This window comes from Vulpes vulpes, chromosome 1 (assembly GCF_048418805.1).
Source record: "Vulpes vulpes isolate BD-2025 chromosome 1, VulVul3, whole genome shotgun sequence".
Taxonomy (NCBI): domain Eukaryota; kingdom Metazoa; phylum Chordata; class Mammalia; order Carnivora; family Canidae; genus Vulpes; species Vulpes vulpes.
Genome location: NC_132780.1, coordinates 5228385 through 5252130, shown reverse-complemented (window position 1 = coordinate 5252130; position 23746 = coordinate 5228385). Strand labels below are relative to the sequence as shown.

Here is a 23746-nt window from a genome sequence, read left to right as displayed (position 1 = left end):
GTCACCTCAGAGGGAAGCTGGGATGATTATCTGAAGCGATCCGTGGAAAGCATTTAGAACAAAGCCTGGCCAACAGTGAGTGACTAAAAAAAAGGTTAGCTAGTGTCACTGTCGTCATCATCATCCTCTTTGCAAACCCAAGTGAGAACGCTGCTGGCCGGGGACGCTGTATGGATTTACGCCTGTGTCCCCCCTGTGTCCCTGGCACAAGTTCTTCATCTTTGCAAAGGCTTTGGAAAGAAGTTTATCACCTCTGCTTTATAGCCGAGGTAACCAAGTCCCGAAGGCCTTGCTCAAATCACAGAGCCATTCGGGTGCAGGACAAGCACTGGGATCCAGAATCCACCTGCAGGCCTGCCGGCCACCGTGGGGGGCCCGCCCTGCACTGGTCCACAAGCGGGGGCCACCGCCCCCCTCATCTCATGGACTGTTCTACACACTGGGGAAGTGGGAGCCACCAATTGCCCCACTTGACAGATGGGGAAACTGAGGACCAGGGAGCCAGATGACTTGCCGGAGCCACGCAGAGCTGAGTCTGTGATCCCTCCTGAGCTGGTGCTGTCGAGCCTCCTGACCTCCGAGTCTTCTGGGTGTGCGTGGCCGTAGCCGGAGAGGCTGTGTGTTTTCCTCAGGGTGGGGAGGAGGGTGGGTTGGTTTAGTTCGGTCCAGGGCCATGAAGCGAATCGATAAACCTCTTCATACCTCATTTTTTCCATCTGCAAAGTGGGGATCAGTAGTATGACTCCCTTCACAGGGTTGTTGTGGGAGCTGATCACATTCGTGTTAAGTCAGGCACACAGCAAGGGCTCAATGATTATTACTACGACTATTTCGGGTTGGGTACAAGTGTCATTTATTTCTTTTTCTTTTTTTAATTCTTTCTTCCTAAAAGGCTTAATTTCTTTATTCTCGAGAGACACACACGGAGAGAGGCAGAGACACAGGCAGAGGGAGAAGCAGGCTCCGTGCGGAGCCCCACGCGGGATTCGATCCCAGGACCCGGGGATCACATCCTGAGCCGAAGGCAGATGCTCAACCGCTGAGCCACCCACCCAGGCGTCCGTATTTATTTTTCTTACTTAATGGACAGAATCTATCCAAATTGCTAAAAGCTTAGTCCAAATGAAAATGACCAATATCCATGAGCTCTGGTCCCCCAGGAGGGAACACAAAGTCACGCGGAGAGGCCCTGGAGCTGGCTGCCTGGGCTCCAGAGCTGGCCCTGCCCCAGTCCCTAACCCAAATCTCAAGTTGACTTGACCTCCCTCCTCAGTGTTTCCATCTGTAAAACAGCCACGTAAGAGGATCAGCCTCAGAGGGTGCGGCGAGCTCAGCATGAGCTGAGAGACGAAGTGTCAGGACAGGGCCTAGCGCAGAGCCAACGCCGAGGAAGGGGGTGGCATCCTCACCATCGGTTTCCCCTGGAGTCGGCTCCTTATCCCAGTGGGTGGTTGGTACTCAGGGGGTTAATTTGAGGCGGGGCCGGCGGCTGTGGGCTCCGGGCAGGGCTGCTGTCCCGCCGAGTGTGGCCACCAGAGGGAGCAGCTGGCCCCCTCTGAGGCTTGGGGCCCGGCTCATCACACCCTCCGGGGAGGGGGCTGGCTGGGCGAGCCCAGGATGGGACCAGCACCCCCCCTTCCCCGGGGTCGCTCCTGCCATCCCACCCCCACCTGCAGAGCCATCCACTCCCCACCCTGGTGACACGCTCCTCACACACCGAGTGGGGTGGAGCGGGGTGGAGGGGGCATCTGGGGAGGGGGCCGGCTGAGAGGGGTCAGGGCAGCTCCAGCCCTTGCAGCCCCTCCCCTCCCATGGGGCCATCCAGTCCCTTCCTTAGGGCCGCTCTTCCTATGGCCTCTGACCCCCTCCTCCCGCCGCGGCAGTGCCCAGCGGCGCACCCGGTGCCCCAGTGAGTCCTTTTCCCAAACCTCCAAGGAGAAGGGGCGTGGGAGGAAGGGGAGAAGGGGAATTGGAAGGGGCCGTGAGAAATAAAGACACCAGACAGAGGGACACACACACACAGACACACACACACACACACACACACACACACACACAGGCCGACAGACGGACAGAGACAGAAACAGAGAGAGACAAAGAAACAGAGATAGAGAGACAAACGGAACTAAAGACAGAGAGTGGGAAGCGGACTAACTCACTGAGTCAGAGAGAGAGAGAGAGAGAGAGAGAGAGAGAGAGAGAACCAAGAAAATTAGACGCCCAGGGCATACAGGAAGAGAAGGCAGCTGAAGGAGAGACGAAGGGAGAGACGCGGCGGCCGCGCTGTGCCAGCCGGCCGGATGGGGGGCCGCCCGGCGGGGCGGAGGTAGTGGCCCCGAGCCACCCACCGCGCGGGTGGGCATCGAGCAGAGAGCGGCGGCGGCAGGGGTGAGGGGGCATGGGAGGGGCGGGCGTGCTGCTGCTGCTGCTGGCGGGGGCCGGCGCCTGGAGGCCCCCCAAGGGAAAGTGCCCCCTGAGCTGCTCCTGCTCCAAGGACAGCGCCCTGTGCGAGGGCTCTCCGGACCTGCCCGACAGCTTCTCCCCGACGCTGCTGTCGCTGTGAGTGTCACAGTGGGTGAGGACCTGGGGCCCCAGGGGCCGGGGGCAGGGCGTGCGGGGTCCCTGAGGAAGCCGGGACCCTCCAGGATCTTGGGAGGTGGGCAGCAAGGGCTGTCGGGATGCCTCGAAGGGAGCTGCTGGGATGTGGACAGGAGCCGAAGGGAAACTCCAAAGCCCAGGGCAGCATTTGGGGCTCCAGGTGGGGGGCGCGGGGCAGACGGGGTTGGGGGGCTGGATGTCGCCAGGATCCTTGCCAAGTGAGGAGGGCCAATGCCTGTTTCCCTAGGATGGAAAGGAAAGACATCCAGGGTTGGGGCGGCGTGCCAGTGTCCCCCAGACAGGAGACGGCTCTGGGGCGGGACCGGAGCATTGGGGTGGTTTTCTCCTCCGTCCCCAGCTCACTCGTTAGGACTGGAGTCACCCAGCTGAAGGCCGGCAGCTTCCTGAGGGTGCCCACCCTACACCTGCTGTGAGTGCGGCTCAGCTGAGCCGAGGACAAGCTCGAGGGAGTGGGTGGGTGTTGGCACAGGTGCGTGGGGGGGGGGGGGTGTGCACAGAGGTGTACGTGCACGTACAGGTGTGTGTGACCGTGTCCATGTGGGTGGAGGGTGGGAGCCAATGTTTAAATCTCATGGGGGGCAGTAATTTTGGGGAAAAAACTCTTCTTGCTCCCTTGGCAGCCTCTTCACATCCAACTCCTTCTCGGTGATTGAGGACGATGCCTTTGCGGGCCTGTCCCACCTGCGGTACCTGTGAGTGAGGCCAGGGGATGGGGACAGGGGTGGGGGCTTGGGAGAGGAAGTTGGGGGCGGGGAATCTGTGGCTCTGAGAGTAGAGGCAGGTAGGGCCTTATTGGCATGGGTAGGGGGAGTGTCTGGACAAGGGTCCCTCTTGGAGGGCGAGAGGCCTGGCGTCTTGGGCTCCTGCTCAGCTGTGTGATCCCGGCCTGCTCACCTCCCCTCTCTGTGCCACAAGATCCACAGCCCCAAGACTGTTTCTGGCTCTCTACCTGACTCAGGGGAGCCCAGGGAGAGTAAAAGAGGCCAGAGATAGGAAATACTTCAAATGAACAGGAAACAGCTCTGAGATGGTGATGGTGGTACTGGTGGTGGTAGTGGTGGTGGTGACAGTGTGACAACACCAGCATTGGTGTCGGTGTCAGTGATCACGATGTTGATGGTGATCCTGTCGCTGCTGCTCACAGGGAAGGGGTGTCCTTAATAATTAAGGACAATGAAGTGGGGATGATGTTGGTCACAATGGCAGACCCAATGGTGCTGGTGCTGGTGCTGGCAGTGAAGTTTGAGGGGCTGGTGTTGCTACTATCAGTGTTGTGGGTGTTGGTAATTACAGCATCGGTGTCGCTGTTGGCAACGGCTGTGGGGGATGCTGGTGTTGGTGCAAGGGCAACGTTGCTGGCCCCGGGTTTGGTGGCGATGATGGAGGTGTTGATGTGTATGGAAGTTGTGGCGGTGGTGGTGCTGGGGGTGACGGTGACGTTGGTATTGGCAACGCCGGTACCTGTGCTGAAGCCTTGATAATAGTGGCAGTGTTGGTGATGACGGTGGCAGTCCTGTTGGGGCCACCGTGAAGGCTGTGTTGCCGGTGACGCTTATCAGTATAGCTGGGTAAGGCTTGGCGACGATGCTGTTGGTGTGGACGACGGGAGTGGGTGGTGATGCTGGTGCTGGTGGCGGTGGTGGCACAGTATGGTGTGGATGACAGTAACAGTCACTGGCACCGGGGTTGGTGATGGCGACAGGGGCACATCTGACAGGTGTTGGTCAGATGGATGACGGTGGAGGTGCTGGCGGTGATACTGGAGCGAGTGCTGGTGTCGGTGGTCCTGTGGTGGCAGTGGTGGTGATGCGGTGGCAGTGCTCACTGTCAGGCTGGCAGTGAGCCCAGGGTTAGGTTCTTGGCTCCTGGGATGATAGTGGGGAACCTTGGGGAGGAGAGTTTCCTGGGGAGGCTTCGGTGGGCTGAGTTTCCCCAAACGCTCCGTGGCCACCGCAGGGACCCGAGGGCCTCCCCCTCACCCCACCTTCCCTCCACAGCTTCATTGAGGACAATGAGATTGGCTCCATCTCTAAGAACGCGCTCAGAGGACTTCGCTCACTCACACACCTGTGCGTGCCTCCCCCACTCGCTCACCAGCCCACCCAGACAGCCCCCCAGCCCCAGCCCCAGCCCCCAGGGACACAGGGGAGCCGGGTAGCTGGTGACAGCCCCTCCTCCTTCTCTCCTTCCACCAGGAGCCTGGCCAATAACAATCTCGAGACCCTCCCCAGATTCCTGTTCCGAGGCCTGGAGACCCTAACTCATGTGTGAGGCTCAAGGGGGCTGGGTGGCTCCGGGGAGTCTGGGGATGCTGGAGAGGGACGGGAATGGCTGTGCCCACTTTTGGTCGACACAGATCAGTATGCGATGGTTCTTCCGTATTTTTCACACACCGCCTCTGGGGCCTCATCCTGAACCTTTGCCCGGGGAGGGGGCGGCGGACGTGGCCTCCAGGGGGGTGGAAGCCAGGTCGCAGCCCCTCCCCGGCCTCTTGCCCCAGGGACCTCCGTGGGAACCCGTTCCAGTGTGACTGCCGTGTCCTCTGGCTGCTGCAGTGGATGCCCACCGTGAATGCCAGCGTGGGGACCGGGGCCTGCGCTGGCCCCACCGCTCTGGCCCACATGCAGCTCCGCCACCTGGACCCCAAGACGTTCAAGTGCAGAGCCATAGGTGGGGGCTTTCCCGGCAGGGTGGGAGGGACCGCAGGGGTTCCAGAAGAAGGCGGGAGATCAGGGGAATGGCTCCCAGGGCTGGAGGGCTCACCTCGCTCCCTGCTCTGCTGTTTCCCAGCTTGTGAGACCCTGGGCATGAGCATCGGCTCCCTGAGCCTCAGTTTCCTCATCCGTAAAATGGAGGTAATAAGCCGTGACATAGGATTGCAGCGAGAATTCAGTGATGCATCCACCCACGCCCGCATTTGGCGCAGAGCCTTGGATGGGAGGCCCTCACAAGTGTTCACTCTGGTGGTTGTTATTCATATAAAAAATGACCATTTACAAATACTTGCTATGATACTTGCTATTTTGCTTTTCCATAAATACATTTTGGCACCTTTATGGGTCCTGGGCCATGCAAGAGGCACAGCAGGGATGAGGATGGCCCCGGCTCTTGCGCTCCCCAAGCCCGCAGCACAGAGACGGTGGAGAGTGAGAGCCCAAAGTGCTCAGGGCCGGGGTGGGGGAAGCCCACCTGCAGGCGCCCCGAGCCAGGGCCAGTGCCAGGGGAAGGTGGAGCAGGAGGGCCAGGGACGGCTTCCCGAAGGAGTGGGTATTTGAGATCAAATCCGAAGGCTACTAATATAATCATCAATTCTTACCATCATCTCAGCGTAAGACGTGTTTTTGGTTTGTGGGACTCCTAGAACCAGAGAAGTTAACTTAGGGTCACAAGCAGTCACTGAGGGCCGCTCTGTGTCCTGCCCTGTGAGAGGCGATGGGTGCACCATGGTAACCCAGATGGCCGTGGGCCCTGCCCTCAGAAGCCCTGGTGGGTGAGGATGTAGATATTAAACAAAATGCTGCAGAAACAAATGTATGCTACACGTTGTGCAAACCCAGGGAGCGATGAGGGAGATGAAGGGGACGGAGCGGTCCCACTTCCACGGGGCATCGGAGAAGGCTTCTCCGAAGAGTTGGCTTTACATCCAGATGTAGCTCAGTGAGGTTCAGAGGGAAGGGCACTCAAGATAGAGGGAACAGCATGTGCAAGGGTCCTGAGGCAGCAGTCTGTCCTGCCTGCAGATCACAGGCAGGCAGCACCTTGGGGGACTGAGTGAAGGGAAAGACACAGGTGAGGCTGAAGGCAGCAGGGGCCTCACTGTGTAGGGCTTTGAAAGCTCACAGACAGCAGAGTGGACTTTAAAGGCTGGGGGAACCCGCGGGGGGTTTCGAGCAGGGAGAGGGGGTGATGATATGATGGACATTTTTAATAGACCCACCTTTGCGTGGGCATCCTTGGTAGCTCGGTTCGTTGCTTCAACCCTGGGGCCTGGAAACAGGGCCTGGCACATGGAGTGGGGTATTATAACCAGGAGTCCATCACCCGGCTCCCCCCTCACCGTGCCGGGCCACCTTGGTGCATCAATACCGTAAAAGCTAAGTTGCTGTAACAAAGAGGCTCGAAATACCACGAATTAAAGACGACCGAAGGGTCTGAGGTGAGCAGTCGAGGCGGGTGGGGCAGCCCCCGGGTGTCGTCCTGGTTTTCTCGTGGTTGAAACGGAGTTGTCGCACATCCATCTGCCAGGTCATGGGGAGAAGGGGAAAGAGACCAAGTCCAGGGGAGCCGTTGCCAAACGAGCGAGCGAGCATTGCCCCCATCACTTGGCTCTTTTCCGCTGGGAACCCGGCCTGGACATGGCCACACCTAATATCAGGAGGGAGGCGTCGGGGGCAGCGCTGGGATAAGGTGGCCTGCAGCTGGCCAGCTCTGCGCCCCAGTTCTTTCATGGAAGGGGGGAAGGATGGATTGTGCTGCGCAACCGGCTGCCTGAGCCTCTCAGCCTTGGATCCCTCGTCTGTAAAACGGACGGAATGGGATGTCCCCCAGAGGGAGCTTGGGGAGGTGAATGAACGAATAACCATGCGGTTCCTAAGCGATGAGTTGATGCCAGGCAGCTTAGGAAATCAAGGATCACCATCTTGTCGTGACTTGATCCACCAACCGATAGGAAGATTCCGCTGTAAGTCCCGCTGGGGCGCACACCGCAGCGGTCCTCGTTGCAGAGATGTGCAAACCGAGGCTCGGCGACGAGGGCCCTGCCTGACTCTCTCCCGCCACCCCCAGAGCTGTCCTGGTTCCAGACGGTCGGGGAGTCGGCGCTGGGCGTGGAGTCTTTCTCCTACCAGGGGGAGCCCCACATGGTCCTGGCACAGCCCTTTGCCGGCCGCTGCTTGATCCTGGCCTGGGACTACAGCCTGCAGCGCTTCCGGCCCGAGGAAGAGCTGTCCGGTGAGCGCCCCGCCTCCGTCCTCCCCGCGCCCCACAGCCGCCTGGTGGGCCTGCCCTGCTGGCGGCCTAACCCGGGGCCTGCTCCCCGACGCCCCCACAGCGCCCTCCGTGGTGTCCTGCAAGCCGCTGGTCCTGGGCCCGCGCCTCTTCGTGCTGGCCGCCCGCCTGTGGGGGGGCTCCCAGCTGTGGGCCCGGCCCGGCCCCGGCCTGCGCCTGGCGCCCACTCAGGCCCTGGCCCCGCGGCGGCTGCTGCGGCCCAATGACGCCGAGCTCCTGTGGCTGGACGGGCAGCCCTGCTTCGTGGTGGCCGACGCCTCCAAGGCGGGCAGCACCACGCTGCTGTGCCAGGACGGGCCCGGCTTCTACCCCCGCCAGAGCCTGCACGCCTGGCACCGGGACACGGACGCCGAGGCCCTGGAGCTGGACGGCCGGCCGCACCTGCTGCTGGCCTCCGCCTCGCAGCGGCCCGTGCTCTTCCACTGGCTCGGGGGCCGCTTCGAGAGGCGCACGGACATCCCCGAGGCCGAGGACGTCTATGCCACGCGCCACTTCCAGGCTGGCGGGGACGTGTTCCTGTGCCTGACGCGCTACATCGGGGACTCCATGGTGAGGCTGGGCCTGCTCGGGGTGGGGGCCAAGCCGAATCCCCTCGGGGCTGGCTTTTCAGCGCTGGCCCCCTGATGTGGGCTGGTCTTCGGGCACTGACCCCGCCTTGCACGCAGGCCTCCAAACTCTGAGCTGACCTTCGAACTCTGACCCCACCTAATGTACTGATCCTTGACGTCTGGCCACCCCAACACCGACTCCAAGACCACTATGACTCCTCAAGGCTGGCTGACCATAAGCCACTTCCTACCCCCAACCCTGACACTGGTCCCTAACCCCAGCTCCGTAACAATGACGCACTCTAAGACTTACATTTGGCCACAACCACCACACGCTGGACCCCCCAGGGCTGAGGGCCCACCCCCCTCCAGCATTCCCCTTCTGGGGTGAGGAACAGCCAAGTGGAGCGCTCTGGGCCTACAAGGCGGAGTCAGGCGTTCACAGGACACGTGTGTAGGGAGCAGACTGGGTGCAGGGATGGGAGTGGAGAGCCAGGGAAGAGGCGGCAGTCACGGAGGGAGGTGACTGTGGCGGGGGGAGTGCGGCCAGAGGAGACGGAGAAATAGACACCCTCATAGGAAAAACCCACAGATTCTACGTGGGGTGCGAGGGAGAGCGAGGAGAGGCCAGGAACGACCTGGCGTCTGGGGCCTGGGCAGCTGGGCGGTGACAGGTGTGAAGGTAAGAAAGCTGTGGGAGTTTAGGGACCTCCAGGCCGGTCCAGGTGCTCCGAAGCCCCGAGGACACGGGCAGACCCGGGCCTCCTGGACCCCAGGCCCTAACCAGCGGCCGCACTTCACAGGTCATGCGCTGGGACGGCTCCATGTTCCGCCTGCTGCAGCAAGTCCCCTCGCGAGGTGCCCACGTCTTCCAGCCCCTGCTCATCGCCAGGGACCAGCTGGCCATCCTGGGCAGCGACTTCGCCTTCAGCCAGGTCTTCCGCCTCGAGCCTGACAAGGGGCTCCTGGAGCCACTGCAGGAGCTGGGGCCCCCAGCCTTGGTGGCCCCTCGCGCCTTTGCTCACGTCACCATGGCCGGCAGACGCTTCCTCTTCGCCGCTTGCTTCAAGGGCCCCACACAGATCTACCAGCACCACGAGTTAGACCTGAGCGCCTGAGACCCGCGGGGGCCTTGGGCATGGCCCGGAGGGCGGGGGCACCGGCGCGGCAGCCCAGGCCTCTGGACTCCCCCCTGCACCGGCCTCCTGGTGCCTGCGAGGTCCTGACCACAGGCCAAGTTCAAGGCGAGAGCTGGCCCTCGGGTCTGACGTCACGTCTCTAAGGATGACGTGGGGGCGCGGGCCGGGGCGCTGCGAGGGCCCGGGGTACAGAGGCCACGCCGGGTGCCGCCACGCCGGGTGCCGCGCAGAGCCCCACGAGGTCCGCAGGCGCCCGTCCCGCCCGCACCCACCCGCCCTGCTCCCGGGAAAGGGCCGAGGAGCAGCCAGCAGTCCCCTCCCCCTAAGCGCAGTCCGGCCAATCGCGTTTAGCGCCCGCCTCCGTGACGTCATCAGTCGCCGGGCGCGGTTCCCCGCCGGGCTTGCTGAGGGCCTCTGCTGCCTGTGCGCATGCCCGCTGCCGAGGCGGAAGCCCAGCGTGTGGGCCCTCTGCGCGTGCGCGGGGGAACCGGTGGGAAAGCGGGAGCTGCCCGTCTCCGCCGAGGGGCGGGGCTGAGGACCGGAAGTGTATGAGCTCAATAAACGCGCTGTGCACCTGCCGCGCTCGTGGGTGGGGGTACTTGGGAGAGGTGTTTCCTGAGTGGCCGGGGCGGGGGCGGGAGTGGTGACCCAGGAGCTGTATTGTGGGGGTGGAGGGGTCCCGGGGGTGCATCTTGGCTGCCCTGGTGCGCATTCGCTTGCCCCATGAGTGTGAGCTCATGGTTGGGGGTGGGGGGGTCATGGGATGTTCAAGGGATTTTAGGGCCTTATTAGGGGACAAGTCGCTGGATTATTGTGGGTCTCTTCTTGGGGTCCTGTCTCAGGGCATTGTAGGAGATCATTTTGGGTGTTTTAAAGGGTTTGAGGCATTTCATGGGGTGGCCCTCGGGGGCATCTTGGAGATCTTCCTGGGCATGGGGGGTTTCAGAGGAGTCTGTGGCTCCTTGGAGGTTCTCACACCGTATGGCCACTATATATTATTAGGAGTGCCGTGGGGCATTATTTAAAGGCCTCACGGGGACAGTTGGGTATTAGGAAGGGTTTTCTATAATAAAGTGGGGTCTCGGGGGTGGGTAGGAGGGTCATGCGGTCTTACTATTAAAATCATAAGCTATCTGACTGCTCCTATCATGGTAGGAACATCCACACCTTTGTTTTCCTGGGATGGTCTCAGTGTCCCCTTGAACGTCCCAGCAGTGCATCTGGTTAGAGCTCTCTTTCACCCCCCAAAGTGTCCACCATTTGGCTACTAGAAAAATCTTAAATTGTGCTTGTGGTTCCCCTAGCCTTGGAGGCAGAGGGTGGGCCGCATGCCACTCAGCAGGTCTTGGGCTTTTCCCAACAAGGAGATTCAGCTTCCAGCTTCTGCACCAGCTGCCAGTGTGCATCCACCTTCCAGTCCTCAAAAGCCCACCCCCGTGTACACATAGGGAGTCTTGAGGCTCTTTGGACAGGAGGCGAGATCAATGTTAAGAATACAAATTGGACAAAAAGACCCCTCCGGAGAGAGGTAAGATGAAGCCCTGGCAAGGTGGTCTGAGGCAAGGAAGGAGAATTCTATCCTGGTGTCCGGGCTCCTGTGCAGAGCCAGGACTTGAGGGAAGAGAAGGGACCTCTATGTCCTTTTGGGTGATGCATCCTCAGCAGTTCTGGGCAGAGCCTGGGAGAGATGATGGGTCCGCTTGTGAGAGCAGATGGAGTTTTTTTCCCCAAGGCACGTGCACACACTCCCACGCACCCACCCCTCCCATCCTGTGTTCCCTGCACGCCCATTCTGTTCCTGTCTTACCTGGAGTGATGAGAGGTGGGGCGTCCCCCGGATGGTGGCTAGGGAAAGAAAAGCGGTGAGATCTGTATCCACCCACCTGTCCTCTCCCTCAAGCCTAGAGGATTCTCAGCTTGCCCCGACATAGCTTCCTGGCTATTTTTCCTGGAATGGGAGCAAAGCTTTCCAGGATTCAGGGCCCTCTGAAGACTATCAGCTCCGAAGAATAAACCTGGGAAATCTCAGTGGCGGGAATTCTCCAGGGCAGAGCTGGGAGGCCTCTTTCTGCAAGATTTAGCTCTTTTCACCGGTGAAATGTGTTCACTGCTTAGTGTGAAGCGGACACGCAGGGAACCCATCTTACCTGGGCTTCTGGCTGAACTTGCATTTGCATTTCCCACCTGTTGGGGGAGAAAGAACGGTTTGGGGGAGGGGACCCACAGCGCTGCCCTGCCAGCGGGCCACCAGGGTCCCCACTCACTCATGAGGACGATGATGCCGATGGTGCACAGAACCGCGGCACAGATGAGCCCACCGATCCGGAGCCTCTGCCAGTCTAGGAGAAACCCAGAGGAGGCGATCGATGCCTGCCTGTGTCCTCCCCAGCCCAACCTCCCTCCATTCGACAGGTAGGTATCGGGCGCCTTATGACGGGCAGGGAGCTGGGGACACGGAGCCGAGAGGACAGCAGCCCCCCAGCCCTCCCTTTACCCAACAAACAAGCGATAAGAGATTTAATGGAAGGTCAGGTGGAGATAAGCTTATCTGTCTGAAGACAAATAAGCAGAGCCAGGGAACAAAAAGTCAGAGGGCAGCTCTTTTAGGGAGGGTGGTCAGGGAAGGCCTCTCTGGGCAGGGACCCGAGGAGGCAAGGCAGGGGGCCATGGCAGAGGGATCAGAAGGCACAAAGGTCTGGAGGCTTGGAGTGTGTGTGCTGTGTCTGAGCAACAGCAGGGAGGCCACCCAGGCGGTTGTCGCAAGGCGAGCCTCCTCCCAGCAGTGGATTTGAACCCTAACAACGGCTCCTTGTGAACCGCCTGGCTTCCTGTGTGCGTCTCTCCTGCTGGAAGGGAACCTTCCCAAGGACCAGACTGGCAGGGCTCGTTCCTTTTATTATTGTCGACAGTTCAGTGCCCGCCCCCCATCCCTGCCTCTTCCTATCCTCACCCCTGTTTCACGCACATCAGACCCCTGCCCGACCTGTGGGGGCCCCTTGGCACAAAGTGGGCTGTGGGGAGGGGGTAGTGGCTGGGAGACAGCGGCACTAATTCTCACCATAGTAGAAAGGACTGTCTTTATCTGCAAGGAAAGAAAAAAAAGAACATGAGTCCAGGACAACAGCCAGGAGGGCAGGGGTGTGGGGAAGAATTTGGGGGCGAGCCTGGTGGACGTGTCTGACTCACCTTCTGGGTCGTTGGCCTCCAGGGCAGGCAGGCCTGCTGGGAGAAGCAGGAAGGAGAGGGGATGGCCATGCTGGCCCCAGCAATGCCGGCAGGCAGGGCCGCAGGGCCTCGGGGGCCTTGAGAGAGGGTCCCCTGGTGGACAGTCACCCCACACACACACCTGCTGAGGGCACAGGGGTCTGGCCCCAACCCCGGAGAGCCCCGCCTGAATGCTGCCTCCCTAAATCCGTTTTACTCGGGGTGTCTTTGGACCACCCCTCCACCTGGTGCTTCCAGACACCTGGCTAACCCTGCCTCCTGCAGAAACGGAGCAACATTCTTGTCACGCTGACAGATGGTACCGGTTCCCATCTCAGAGCCTCGTCCACACCGCACCTGTTCTGGTGTGTGCTCACCACTTCCTTTTAGAGCGAATTACTAATTATAAACCCAATACACTGTATTTAAAAGAAATGCAGCTTTCTATCACTACCCTGAATGGAATGCCAGTCTTGCCTAATGTAAGGGATAAAAAATACAATAAAAGCAAAGGACTAGGATTACATTCTGGCCAGAAGCAGCAGGCTACCTGAGCTCTGGCCCTAAGCTCTGTTCTTTTTGTCAAAGAGCCATTAATAAGTTTTAATTATATTTAAAGCACAAGCACATAGTGCTTACTCCGTACTAGGCCCCGTTCTAACCGCTTTTGACATACTAACTTGCATCATCCTCACGACGACAGCGCTAAGTACGGACCAGTATTGTCCTCATTTTTACAGCTGGGGAAATTGAGGATTCCTGTAGCTGCTGTATCCACTAAGCTCCCAGTTACCTCTCCTAATAAGGTGCTGGGGAGGTGGTAAAGACACAGCACACAGGGCTGAGCCGTCCCATCAAGGAGGCCTCAAGACGGTGACTCTGCAGCAGTGTGAGCCGCTGTCTCCGTGTGTACTTTGCAGCCACCGGTTCCCCCTCAAGGAGATGCTGTCTGGGTAGTCACCACCCCACAGGGGAGGCAGGAAGCACGAGAGAGAGACACACATACGCGCACACACACACACACACACACACACGTGGGGCTTTGCCACCCCTCAGTGGAGGGGTTTGGGGAAAAGGCAGCCCGGGGCACAGGTGCTCACCTGCCAGGAAGATGAGCAGGCTCAGGACCACCTTTTGCATGTCAGCGAGCTGGCCTGGAGGGGTTGGGGGGGTGGGGAGGGTCCAGCTTTAGCAGGGCCTCTGGTTCCCGATCCTCTCCTACTCTGCTCCCACCCAGGGTACACAGCTCGCCCCGGGGCAGAAAGGCTGGCACTAACCCCCCCGCCCCCACCCCCGGCTGGAAGGTAAGAAGGAGCCGCAGAGTACAGGGGGGTGGGCGACGACGGAGACCTGGCAAGGAGCTGCAGTAATAACTCACTGGACACCGGTTTGGGGCTTTACGGGAATCGCCCTGGTGACCAAAAGAGGGAGGCGCTGTCTGCTGCCATCCCCATCTTACGGTTGGGGAAACTGAGGCCCTGAAAGGTTAAAATGGGTGCGCAGGGTCACCTTGCCAGGGAGCAGGATTTAAAGCAGCCTGGCTCTGCAGCCGCTGTTTGTCACTCAGGACTCTCAGGGCCTCGGGGTGTTTTGGGAAACAGGATATTGGGAGCCAGGTGGCAGGAGGCCCGGGTTCCCGGGTGTGTCTCCCAGAGACAGCTCGGAGCTTGCCCGCCCTGCCCGGGCTCTGCAGACCTTGGGCTGGGCCCCGGGTCAGGCCGGAGCTGGCTCCTTAGGCTGCTCAGAGCAGGATGTGCAGAGGAGAGCACTGGAGCCTGGGGTGGAGGTGGTGGAGGTGCGGGGGGGATGGGGTGGGGGTGGGGGCCAGAGCAGGGAGGAACCACCTGGCTGCAGCCCCAGCCCCATCTGTCTCCACACCCTCGAAGCCCTGGTTTCTGCGCTGCCCCAGCCCCTACCCCTGCCCCTACCCCTGCCCCAGCTCCTGCCCCTGCCCCACTTCTGCCCCTGCCCCTGCCCCAGCTCCTGCCCCTGCCCAGCCCTTACCCCCGCCCCTGCCCCTGCCCCAGCTCCTGCCAAGCTCCTCTTGGCAGCTCTTATTTCCTCTTTCCCCAGACAGGGCTGTGCAGCATAAAGAATCCCTCCGTCCCTTTCCTGGTCTGGTATCAGCCCACCCTGCCCCCATCCTGAGTGCCTGAGATAAGCCCCATCTCTCTGTGCACCCCCCCATGTCCCCTCTCTGCCCCTGCCCCAGCCCTTGCTCCTGCCCCTGCGCCAGCCCCTGCCCCAGCCCCTGCCCCTGCCCCGCTGCCACAAGCATACACTGTCAAAATGCTGACAGCCAGAACTCGCCTGTCCTCCGACCCATCCTGTGCTGGGCGCTGCCCAGCGACCTTGCTGTGTCTTCACCCATTGCACCCCCTGGCACCCCTGGAGGTGATCTGTCCCAGCCCTCATTTCACTGAGCCCCTGGACGTTCCCTGTTCCATCCCCAGGATCCTCTCTACAGCTGAAGAGAACCACCCATCTCTCTCCGATCTCTCTCCCTCCGTACCCTCCACGTAACCCCCATCTCGAGTTTCTTTCTCCTTCCTGCCTGCTCTCACACACTCCTCCCTGTCCCTGTGCCCACTCAGGTCCTGGCAATCCTCTCAGCGGTTAACCCCCTACAGTGGACTCAAATGCAACCATTTCTTGCAGGAGGGGCCTGTAGCTTTGGGGAGCATTACTAAGGCGTTTAGGACCCCAGAGATTTGGGGAGAAGAGCTGGAGCAGGTGTGTGGGCAGGACAGCCTGGTGGCTCAGGGCGCAGGTCTGTAGCAGGACCACCTATCCTCTAAAGCTGCCTCGTGGGCATCTGGGTGGCTCAGTGGTTGAGCATATGCCTTCAGCTCAGGTCGTGATCTCAGGGTCCTGGGATCGAGTCCCACCTCGGGCTCCCTGCGAGAAGCCTGCTTTTCCCTCTGCCTATGTCCCTGCCTCTCTCTGTGTTTCTCATGAATAAAAAAATAAAATCCTTAAAAAATAAATAATACATAAAGCTACCTCGTGAGGCTTTGTCACCCGAGAGGATGCCTCCGTAGTGAGAGCTAGGGCCTACTTGAGCGGTTACCCCATGCCAGGCACTGGTCTCAGCTCTTCACACTTACCCACTCATGGAATCTTCGCCGCTCAATGATGTTGGCACCGTGGTCGCCCCACGTTGCTGCCACGGCCTCGTAACCCCTGCTCACTCAGCTTAGTGCTCTCTGCTTCACCCAGGGCCCAGAGTCCCAGCTCTGAAACCTCTTCCCATGGAATGCACCAAGTCCCCCCGGCTGTGAGGGCTCTGTTACTCCCCATCCCCAGGGCCTGTCCGGGCGTCCCTGGCACAGGGGAGACCTAGGGGTGATCTCAGCTGCACCCCAGCCCCAGGGCAAACTTTCCAGCCTGGCTCTCCTGCAGTGCAGGCTGCCCTCACCTTCCCTTCCTGGCCCAGGCTGCTATTGGAAGGGGCCCTGAGCTGCTCCCGAAGGGACTGTAGTTGGTGTGAGGACTTGGAGACGATGACAGCCTGCAGATGGGGGCTCTAAACACCCCTCTGGGCTCCCTCCCTGCCCTGCAGGTCCCAACACCAGTGCGATGGCCGGTTCCACCGCCTGCGCTCTGCTGGCCTCTCTGTGACGGTGGCCATCAAGCCCACGCAGAATGACTCCCCCATGTCCCTGGAATTTCCTACCCAACTCCCCACTTTATAGCTTCCCCAGGAAGCCACCATCCCCTTTCCTGAGAAGTCTCCAGGACCCACACTCCTCAATCCCTAGACACCCCAAGTCCACCCCGCCGCCCACGCATCCACTCTGATACCCTCAATCTGGCCCTGATCCACCTGGATACCCCCGTCCACCCAGGCACCCCTCTCCAACGCTGTCCACCCAGATATGCCCAACCTAGATGCTTCTGGTCCACTCCGACACCCGCGATCCACCCAGGCACCCCGCTCCCACATGTGGACCTTACCCTCGTCCCAGCTCACTCACCCAGCCCCCTCAAGGCAAAATGATCAGGGTGGGGGGGGACCCCCCCCATCAGGCCAATGGAAGATGCTTTGTCTAATCTCCTGCCTCCTGCTCCTTACCCCCCCCCCCCCGGAAAAATCCTTGCAAGGAGGAAGTTCTAGTTAGTGTCTTTAACAGAGATCAGTGGGAAAGCTGCAGTGGTTTGGGGGCAGAGCCAAGAGGGTGTTGGAGGGAGGGGACCCCAGCCGCTCACCTGTGTGGCTCCCCAGAAGGCTTGGAAAGTTCTGGGAGAGAGGGGAGGGAATGCGGCTGCTAAGCCTGAGTCCTGCCTTTATCCGCAGCTGCCACGCCCTAGGCAAACCTGGGCAGGTAGAGAACAAGTCGTAGAGAACAAGTCGGACTCCCTAAAGCTCTGGGGCTCTCTCACCCCATTCCTGCTCTTAAAGAGACAGCTCCCACATCCTTCTTCCCAGCCAGGGTGCTCCCTGAGGCCCCCAAGGTCACAGCAGCCTCAGGTAGGCGGAGGGGATCTGCTCCTCGCATCAGGAGAGGGGGCTTTCTTCAATGTCTCGCCCCCGTGGAAGGGACCTGGAAGGAAGAAGGTTGAGGTCTCCAACAGCAAAGCTTCTGTCTGGAAGAATGGTGGGGGGAAGGCGAGGCACTGGGGTGATAATCTCATGTCTGTCACTTAGATTGTGTGCTACACTTGGTCCAGGAGGGCTTGGTGGCAGTATCGGGATATCTGAAGTCCCTTTCCAGATCGCCTGTTGCTTCCGACCCCTTGAGGGTCAGCAGAAGATGCTGATAGGACCAAGGTCATGAGGTGGGAGCGGGGGTGCACAAGGGCTAGGAGTGGAAGGGTGGGCGCCTTCGGGCTTTAGACCATGACCTCGCTCCCAAGTGCCCAACGTGCCCTGGAGAGATTGGGAACTGGTTTCTGAGCATGGGCAGACCTTCCTAGCTCGGGCTCTTCCCGAGGGTGCTGGGAGCCAGATGCCTGGGTCCAGGCCGAGGGCGTTGGGGTGGAGGCTGCCTCCCACTCCGGATAAGACCATTGCGCAGCGGTGCAAGGCCCCCTCCCTCCCTCCCCCCTCCTGCCCCTCCTCCTCATGGCATTCCTTCTGGCTGGGGTCTGTGTAGGCCCCCACATGGTCCTCGTTGGGGTGCCCCCTCCCCCTAATTCTGCCTTTTTAGACAGAGGGACTTTTGTCTGGGGGCTGGATGGAGAACAAGGCGCCTTTGAGTGGCTGGCGGAGGATTGGGGTCATGGGGAGGGGCAGGGCCAGGAAAGGGGTGGCTCTGCACTGGCCACCAGCTGGACTCCAGGCGACCCCCAACACCATCTCGGGGGCGGGGAGGAGGGCTGCAGGAGCCAGGCCAGGGAGAGTGCGGAGTGCAGGATGGGGAAAGGGGGTTTCCGAGGTCAAGACTCTGCTGGGGGTTGTCTGCTGGGGGTTGTCCGTGGGGCCAGGGAGAAAGGACCCCCCCACTTCCTAGCAGGAAGGGCTGGGGAAGCAAGGAAGGCAAGCCCAGATACACGCTTTCTTTATGTGGCTCCCTCAGGCAGTTTTTCAATCCCAGGCCTAGACTAGGACAAGGCCTTCCCCGCCCTGCTCCCATTAAGACCCTACAAGGAGTGGAGGGGGCACTTGGGGTGAGAGGCTCCATCAAAGTGGGAGGTTCAGGGGGAGACAGAAACAGTCAAGGGAGGCCTGGAGGGGATGATCCCAGTGCAGCTAAGGGGGTCTTTTGTCTCGGGGAAGACAGCCTCTCTTGCCCAGACTTTCAAGATGCAATGTCCCTGGGAAGACCCCCTAGGTGCTCTTGGGGGTTGGGTGGTGTCTCCCTCTGCTGGGAAGTGCAGGAACTGCAGGCATCAGGGAGAAGAGGCCTGAGCTCAGGGCTGGACTGTCCTTTACCTGGGCCTGCGTCTGCAAACTGAGATGCCAAGGGGGCCAGGCAAGGATTGTGAACGAGTGCAGCAGGACGGGCACGAGACCACAGGGCGCGCTGGCAGCTGGGCAAACGGGAGAACTATTGTCCTGTTTAAAAGGCAGCCACCCATGGGATCCCTGGGTGGCTCAGGGGTTGAGCGCCTGCCTTCAGCGCAGGGCGTGATCCTGGAGTTCCCAGGATCGAGTCCCACATGGGCCTCCCTGCATGGAGCCTGCTTCTCCCTCTGCCCCGCCCCCCTCTCTCATGAATAAATAAATAAAATCTTAAAAAAAAAAAAAGGCAGCCACCCAAACACGACTGGAACAAGCTCCGTGCACAGAGAGGACATCTCGCTACTATGGGCGCAGAAAAAAGCAAGATATATAGGAGTATGCTGCCTTTGGGGGCCGTGGAGAATGTATTTGCATACACTTGTTCATGAATGAAATAACTCTGGTTAGTGAGAGGCTGGGGGGCTGGCACCAAAGGAGACGCCTCCCTCTTGTACCTTTTGAATTTTTATATTCTGAAAATGTCCTACTTCAAAATAAGTATAATTAAAAGCCATCAAGGATCGTCTCCACACCATCCCAGGCAATTGCTGTTATATTTTCAATTGATATTAGGGACCCGAATCTTTACACGGAATTCCCGATATGAAAAGTTGGTTCAGGGGCGCCTGGCTGGCTCGGTGGGTTGGAGCCTGTGACTCTTGACCTCAGGGTGGTGGGTTTGAGCCCCACGCTGGATGTAGAGAAGACTTTAAAAAAAAAAAAGTTAAAAAAGTAAAAATAATTAAATAAATAAAATAAAAAGTTGGCTAGACTTTTTTTTTTTTTTTTAATGTGTAGGTTTAAAAAGTTATGCAAGTCCAACAAAATACCTTTAAGGACTGGTTTCAGCCTGCAGGACCAAGTTCCGCCAACTTTGTTTCCTGAATCTTTCATCACAGTGGCCTTGCATTTAGATATACAGACATTTATGGGGCTTTTATTCAACCCAGGCCAACCGTAACAACCCCCCAGGGCTGGACCAGAATGTGCTTGTATAACCACATGTGCGTCAGGCTGGGGATGGATGAACGTGCGCACGTTGACACTCGGGGGAGGTTCGCAGGGAGTGGTGGGTGCAGCGGCTTGCATCCTACTGGGGGTTGAATCTTTCTTGGGGTGTCTTCTAGGCCAATTTGACTTCAATCATATTTAAAATCTCTCTCTCTCTCTACATATATATATGATGTATGTATATATGATCTTCTATATGTAAATATGTTACATATATTATTCTGTTATATAGGTAATAAAGTCATTTGAAATATTTCCCCTTCATTTTGCTTTGACATCACTTGGCCCTGAGGAATCTGCCGAAGCTCACGATTAACTGTGATTTCTCAGTATCTTGGGAATTCTTGCAAAATGAGAAAAACCAAACCTACAGATAGCTTCTGGACGCGACAAAGTGTCCAGCAATGCCGCGCTGAAGTACCAACGCAGAGCCATAGGGTGTCATGTGTCACTGACTCCGCTCTGTTAATTTGGGTTTTGCCATTTGCTTCTGATGTCCGGGCGGGGGGCCAAAACCCAACATGCCTCCTTTGGTTCGCAACATGGTGCAAAAATGCACAGTTGCCGACATTTAAACATCGGGATGTCCCCAACTGTAATCTGTCTTTCCAGCTTCTCGTGGAAGACACAGCCTGATCCGACCTGCGCTTGGAGATTCCCACTTGGCAGCAGTGGCTGGAGGGGCAGGGCCATGTCCTGCCTGGTTTGAGGCTTCATGGGAGGGAATGGGAGACAGGGACACCCACCTCCCGTCTCACACCTGCATCTGCCTTCGGGGCCACGGTTACGGGGCAGACCCTGGACGGCCGCGGCCCAGGATGGATGGGGCATGGTTTACACAGGAAAGACCCCAGGCCTGTCATCCCGACTCTGCCCACAGCGACGGGGAAAGGCTCAGTTAAGGAAAAGCTTGGTTGTGTTTTGTGACCCCCTCCCAAAGAGGCATTGACAGCGACTGCCCGTGGAGAAGATCAAATCCTTCACAGTGCCCACCTGCCCAAAGACAGGCAGGAGAAGATGTCTGAGAGGCAAGACACTCGGGGAAAAAAAATAATAACTGGGACACAGATGCATGGAGCAAAAGCAGATGAGGGAAAATAGTAAGAATCAATGGATCTTCATAAGGAGTGTTTGAGTTCGTTGTACTCTTAAAATTTTTTTTTATTTATTCATTTGATAGAGAGTGCGAGAGAGCACAATCCAGGGGGAGAGGCCGAGGGAGAGGGAGACGCCCACTCCCCCCACTGCCCGAGCAGGGAGCCGGATGTGGGGCTCGACCCCAGGACCCCGGGATCATGACCCGAGCCCAAGGCAGACGCCTCATCCGCTGAGCCACTCGGGCGCCCCTCGTTGTGCTCTCTATGTAACTTTCCTGGCGTGACAAAAATTCAAGATCAAAGTTGGCGAAGATAAATAAAAATTCTTAAATTGAGGTTAACACCAAAGAGGCAACTGCAGGGGAAAAAAAAAAAGGCAAATGTAGGGGAAAAAAGTAAATTTGGAATCGGATAAGTTGTTACATGAGCAGAATTGAATTGGACTTCGAAAATTGTGTATTGAGGTATTTGGCACGTAGTACATATGAAATATTATATGTGAAAAATAAATAAATTTCATTTATGCTTCTTTCTTCAGAGATAAAAGCTCGCGTTCTTTATTCGCCCTCCCACGAGGTCTTCCTTTCCTTCGCTTGGGTGGGTTGCCTCGTCCGCGCCCCCTGGGGGCCCAACCCTGCCCGGTGGGGTGGGGGGGTCCCTGGGGCTCTGAGGCTGGCCCTGGGGTTGACTCCCTCCTGGCTGCAGAGGCAGGGCCATGAGTCTGCAGATCCAAGAGCTTGGCCGGCACCCGTGGCCGTGGGGAGGCAGTGACCCAGCAGCTGCTGGCAGCAGGGCCCCTGCCGTCCTAGCATTTCCACTCTACCCCCCCCCCCCGCCCCTCCGAGTCTAAGAAGGTGGGGCCGCACCCCTGCACGTCCCTGGGTCACCTACCAACCATGGCTGACTGTCTCACTCAATTTCCAACCAACGATGCTCTACTCGGCTGCAGGTCTCACCTCCTGCTAGGCAGGCGTCGCTCTTCCCAGTGGGGGCAAGGGTGGCAAAGAGGGGTTGTCGCTTCGTCTCAAGCCACACGGTTCTCTCAGGGTCGAAGTTGGGGTGTCAAGCCAGGTCATCAGGCTCCGCGCCTATGTGTATGCTTATGGGGGAGGGGGTGACCAAAGGACAAGAGGACCCCGCATAAATTTGAGGGTCCTGAGAACAGACAACAGGTTAGAAAAGAGGCTTAGGCCACAAAGGATATTTCTAGAAGCAACCACTTCTCCCCCACTGCCCCCACCCTGGCCTGGCCTCCATCGTCCCCATCCGGGACCCCATAGCGGCTGCTCCCCACACCCCGGGTCCTGTGCCTGCCCTGGGTCTGTTCCCCACCTGCCCGCAGCCAGAAGGAGACTGTGTGCGACCCCCTGAGTCAGGTCAGGGCCCTCCTGGCTCAGAGCCCTCCCCTGGCTGCACGTCTCACCTAGTCCAAGTCCACACCGTGCCCCGCCACCCCTAAGTCACTCCTCTGTCTGGTCCCTGGTTTTCTCTGATGTCATCATCTCCCTCCCCCCAACCCCTCACTCACTTGCTCACTCAGCTCCAGCCACACTGACCTCCCTCCTGGTCCTCCGGCACCGCGGGCGCCCTTCCAGCCCCCGGACCTTTGCACCTGCGGTTCCTTCTCGCAGGGTGCACTTGGGTCCCTCCCTCAGCTCCGTTCTCTGGGGCTTTGCTCAGACATCACCTTCTTGGTGAGGCCATCGGATTTAAAACTACATCTTCCACCTGGAGCCCCTGCCCCATGCTATCACCTCCTGACCTAGTGTATAATGACACACTTACTGGTTATATTCATTGTCTCTTTCACCTCTGGAACGTCAGCTCTGGGAGGGAGGGACCTTGGTTGTCCCGTTCCTTCTGTGTCCCCAGCGCCAAGCACAGGGTCCCGGCACATAGCAGGCGCCCAAGAAATATTTGTTGAGTGACTGAATGAAAACCGTTCTTGAGAGTTACCGTACCCCGGGCCTGGTAACAAGATGACTCAAGTACCCTACTCTCCTCAAGTAGATCACACTTTGGACGCACACGTAGGCCCACAGGTGGAGAGGGAAGGAACTCGGAACCAGAGGCCTAGCTTCACATCCTAGCTCCACCCCTTTTCCACTATGTGACTTCAGGCAAGGCAGTCTCCCTCTCTGGGCCTCAGTCTCCCCATCTGTAAATTAGGCTAAGAATAGCCCTCACCCTGTGGGGCTGCCCTTTGGATTCAATGGGGTTGTTGTGTGGGATGCTGGCAGCGTGACTAATTCTGAAAGCTGGTTCCCTTCCTGGAAGGGGGTGGGGTGGAAGGGGCAGGACCGTGTGTTTTCCAACAGCCAACAATGGAACTCTTGTAGGCAGGGGCCCTCAGGCGTGGCAAACACAGCCACCCCTGTGGGTTCCAGATAAAATTTTCAGGCCTCAGAGGGGACGCTTTCCGGGGCATTTACATTCTTTGAAGACTGTTGCAATAAGAAATACTGGTTTCAGAATGTGAGCCCACTGGGGTGGGCTCCTATTTTACCCTTCTCCCTATAATGAGCAGCTGTGAAGGCTGGGGATTGGAGGGGGTCCCTGCCACCTACAGCTCCTGAGGGCAGGACAGGATAGGCTAAGATAATCTTTGGAACACAAGGATTGGTTCAGTGGGGTCCAATAGAAGTGAGGCCCAGAATTTTGCTTAGTAATTAAGGGAAGAAAAGATTTGGGGTTTGCTTTGATTAGTGCGAAATGCACATTTGGGACCTGGAAATTACAATCGTTTTGCCACCACAGGAAGAGCCAACCTGAGGCCAAAGCTAACCCTACGGAGGACCACAAACCAAGAGAAAGGCTGGGAAACAGAATCTGCACCCTGATCAAGTCATGCCTGATCTCCCTCTGGAGTTTTCAGTCATGAATCTAAAAATTTGACTTGTTCGAGTTAATTTTAATGGGGTTTCAGTCTTTTGTAGATAATAACAACCAAAATAGTACACAGAGAAATTGTGCAGACCCAGAATCACACTGCACTTTCACTGGGATATGTCACAGGACTTTTACTTAGTTTGAGCCAAATCATTTCTTTTAGCTTTAATCAGTCCAAGTATCTTTCTAGAAGCCAATAAGTGCTTACTTTGGCCGGGTCAGGTATTTCTCTGTGTGGACAAATCTTTGCCCCATTGGGCCAGATAGACATCTTTGAGAAAGACCTGT

The 23746-nt window shown here is 58.4% G+C and overlaps 2 protein-coding genes across 2 annotated transcripts; one reads left to right on the top strand and one right to left on the bottom strand.

Annotated features, from left to right (window-relative positions):
- The first annotated feature begins 719 nt into the window (after nt 1-719).
- LGI4 (leucine rich repeat LGI family member 4) lies at nt 720-9891 on the top strand. Its single transcript, XM_026010285.2, has 9 exons — nt 720-2559; nt 2957-3028; nt 3240-3311; nt 4617-4688; nt 4815-4886; nt 5120-5289; nt 7405-7569; nt 7670-8175; nt 8978-9891. Exons 1-9 carry the CDS (start codon nt 2399-2401, stop codon nt 9290-9292), a joined length of 1605 nt encoding a protein of 534 aa, XP_025866070.1. The 5' UTR covers nt 720-2398; the 3' UTR covers nt 9293-9891.
- Nucleotides 9892-10776: 885 nt separating this feature from the next.
- FXYD3 (FXYD domain containing ion transport regulator 3) lies at nt 10777-16811 on the bottom strand. Its single transcript, XM_072750852.1, is given in 8 exon segments — nt 10777-10991; nt 11121-11158; nt 11461-11567; nt 11570-11652; nt 12372-12395; nt 12500-12532; nt 13618-13671; nt 16727-16811. Coding segments are annotated over 7 exon segments (345 nt in total). The 5' UTR covers nt 13658-13671; nt 16727-16811; the 3' UTR covers nt 10777-10971.
- Between the last annotated feature and the right edge of the window lie 6935 nt (nt 16812-23746).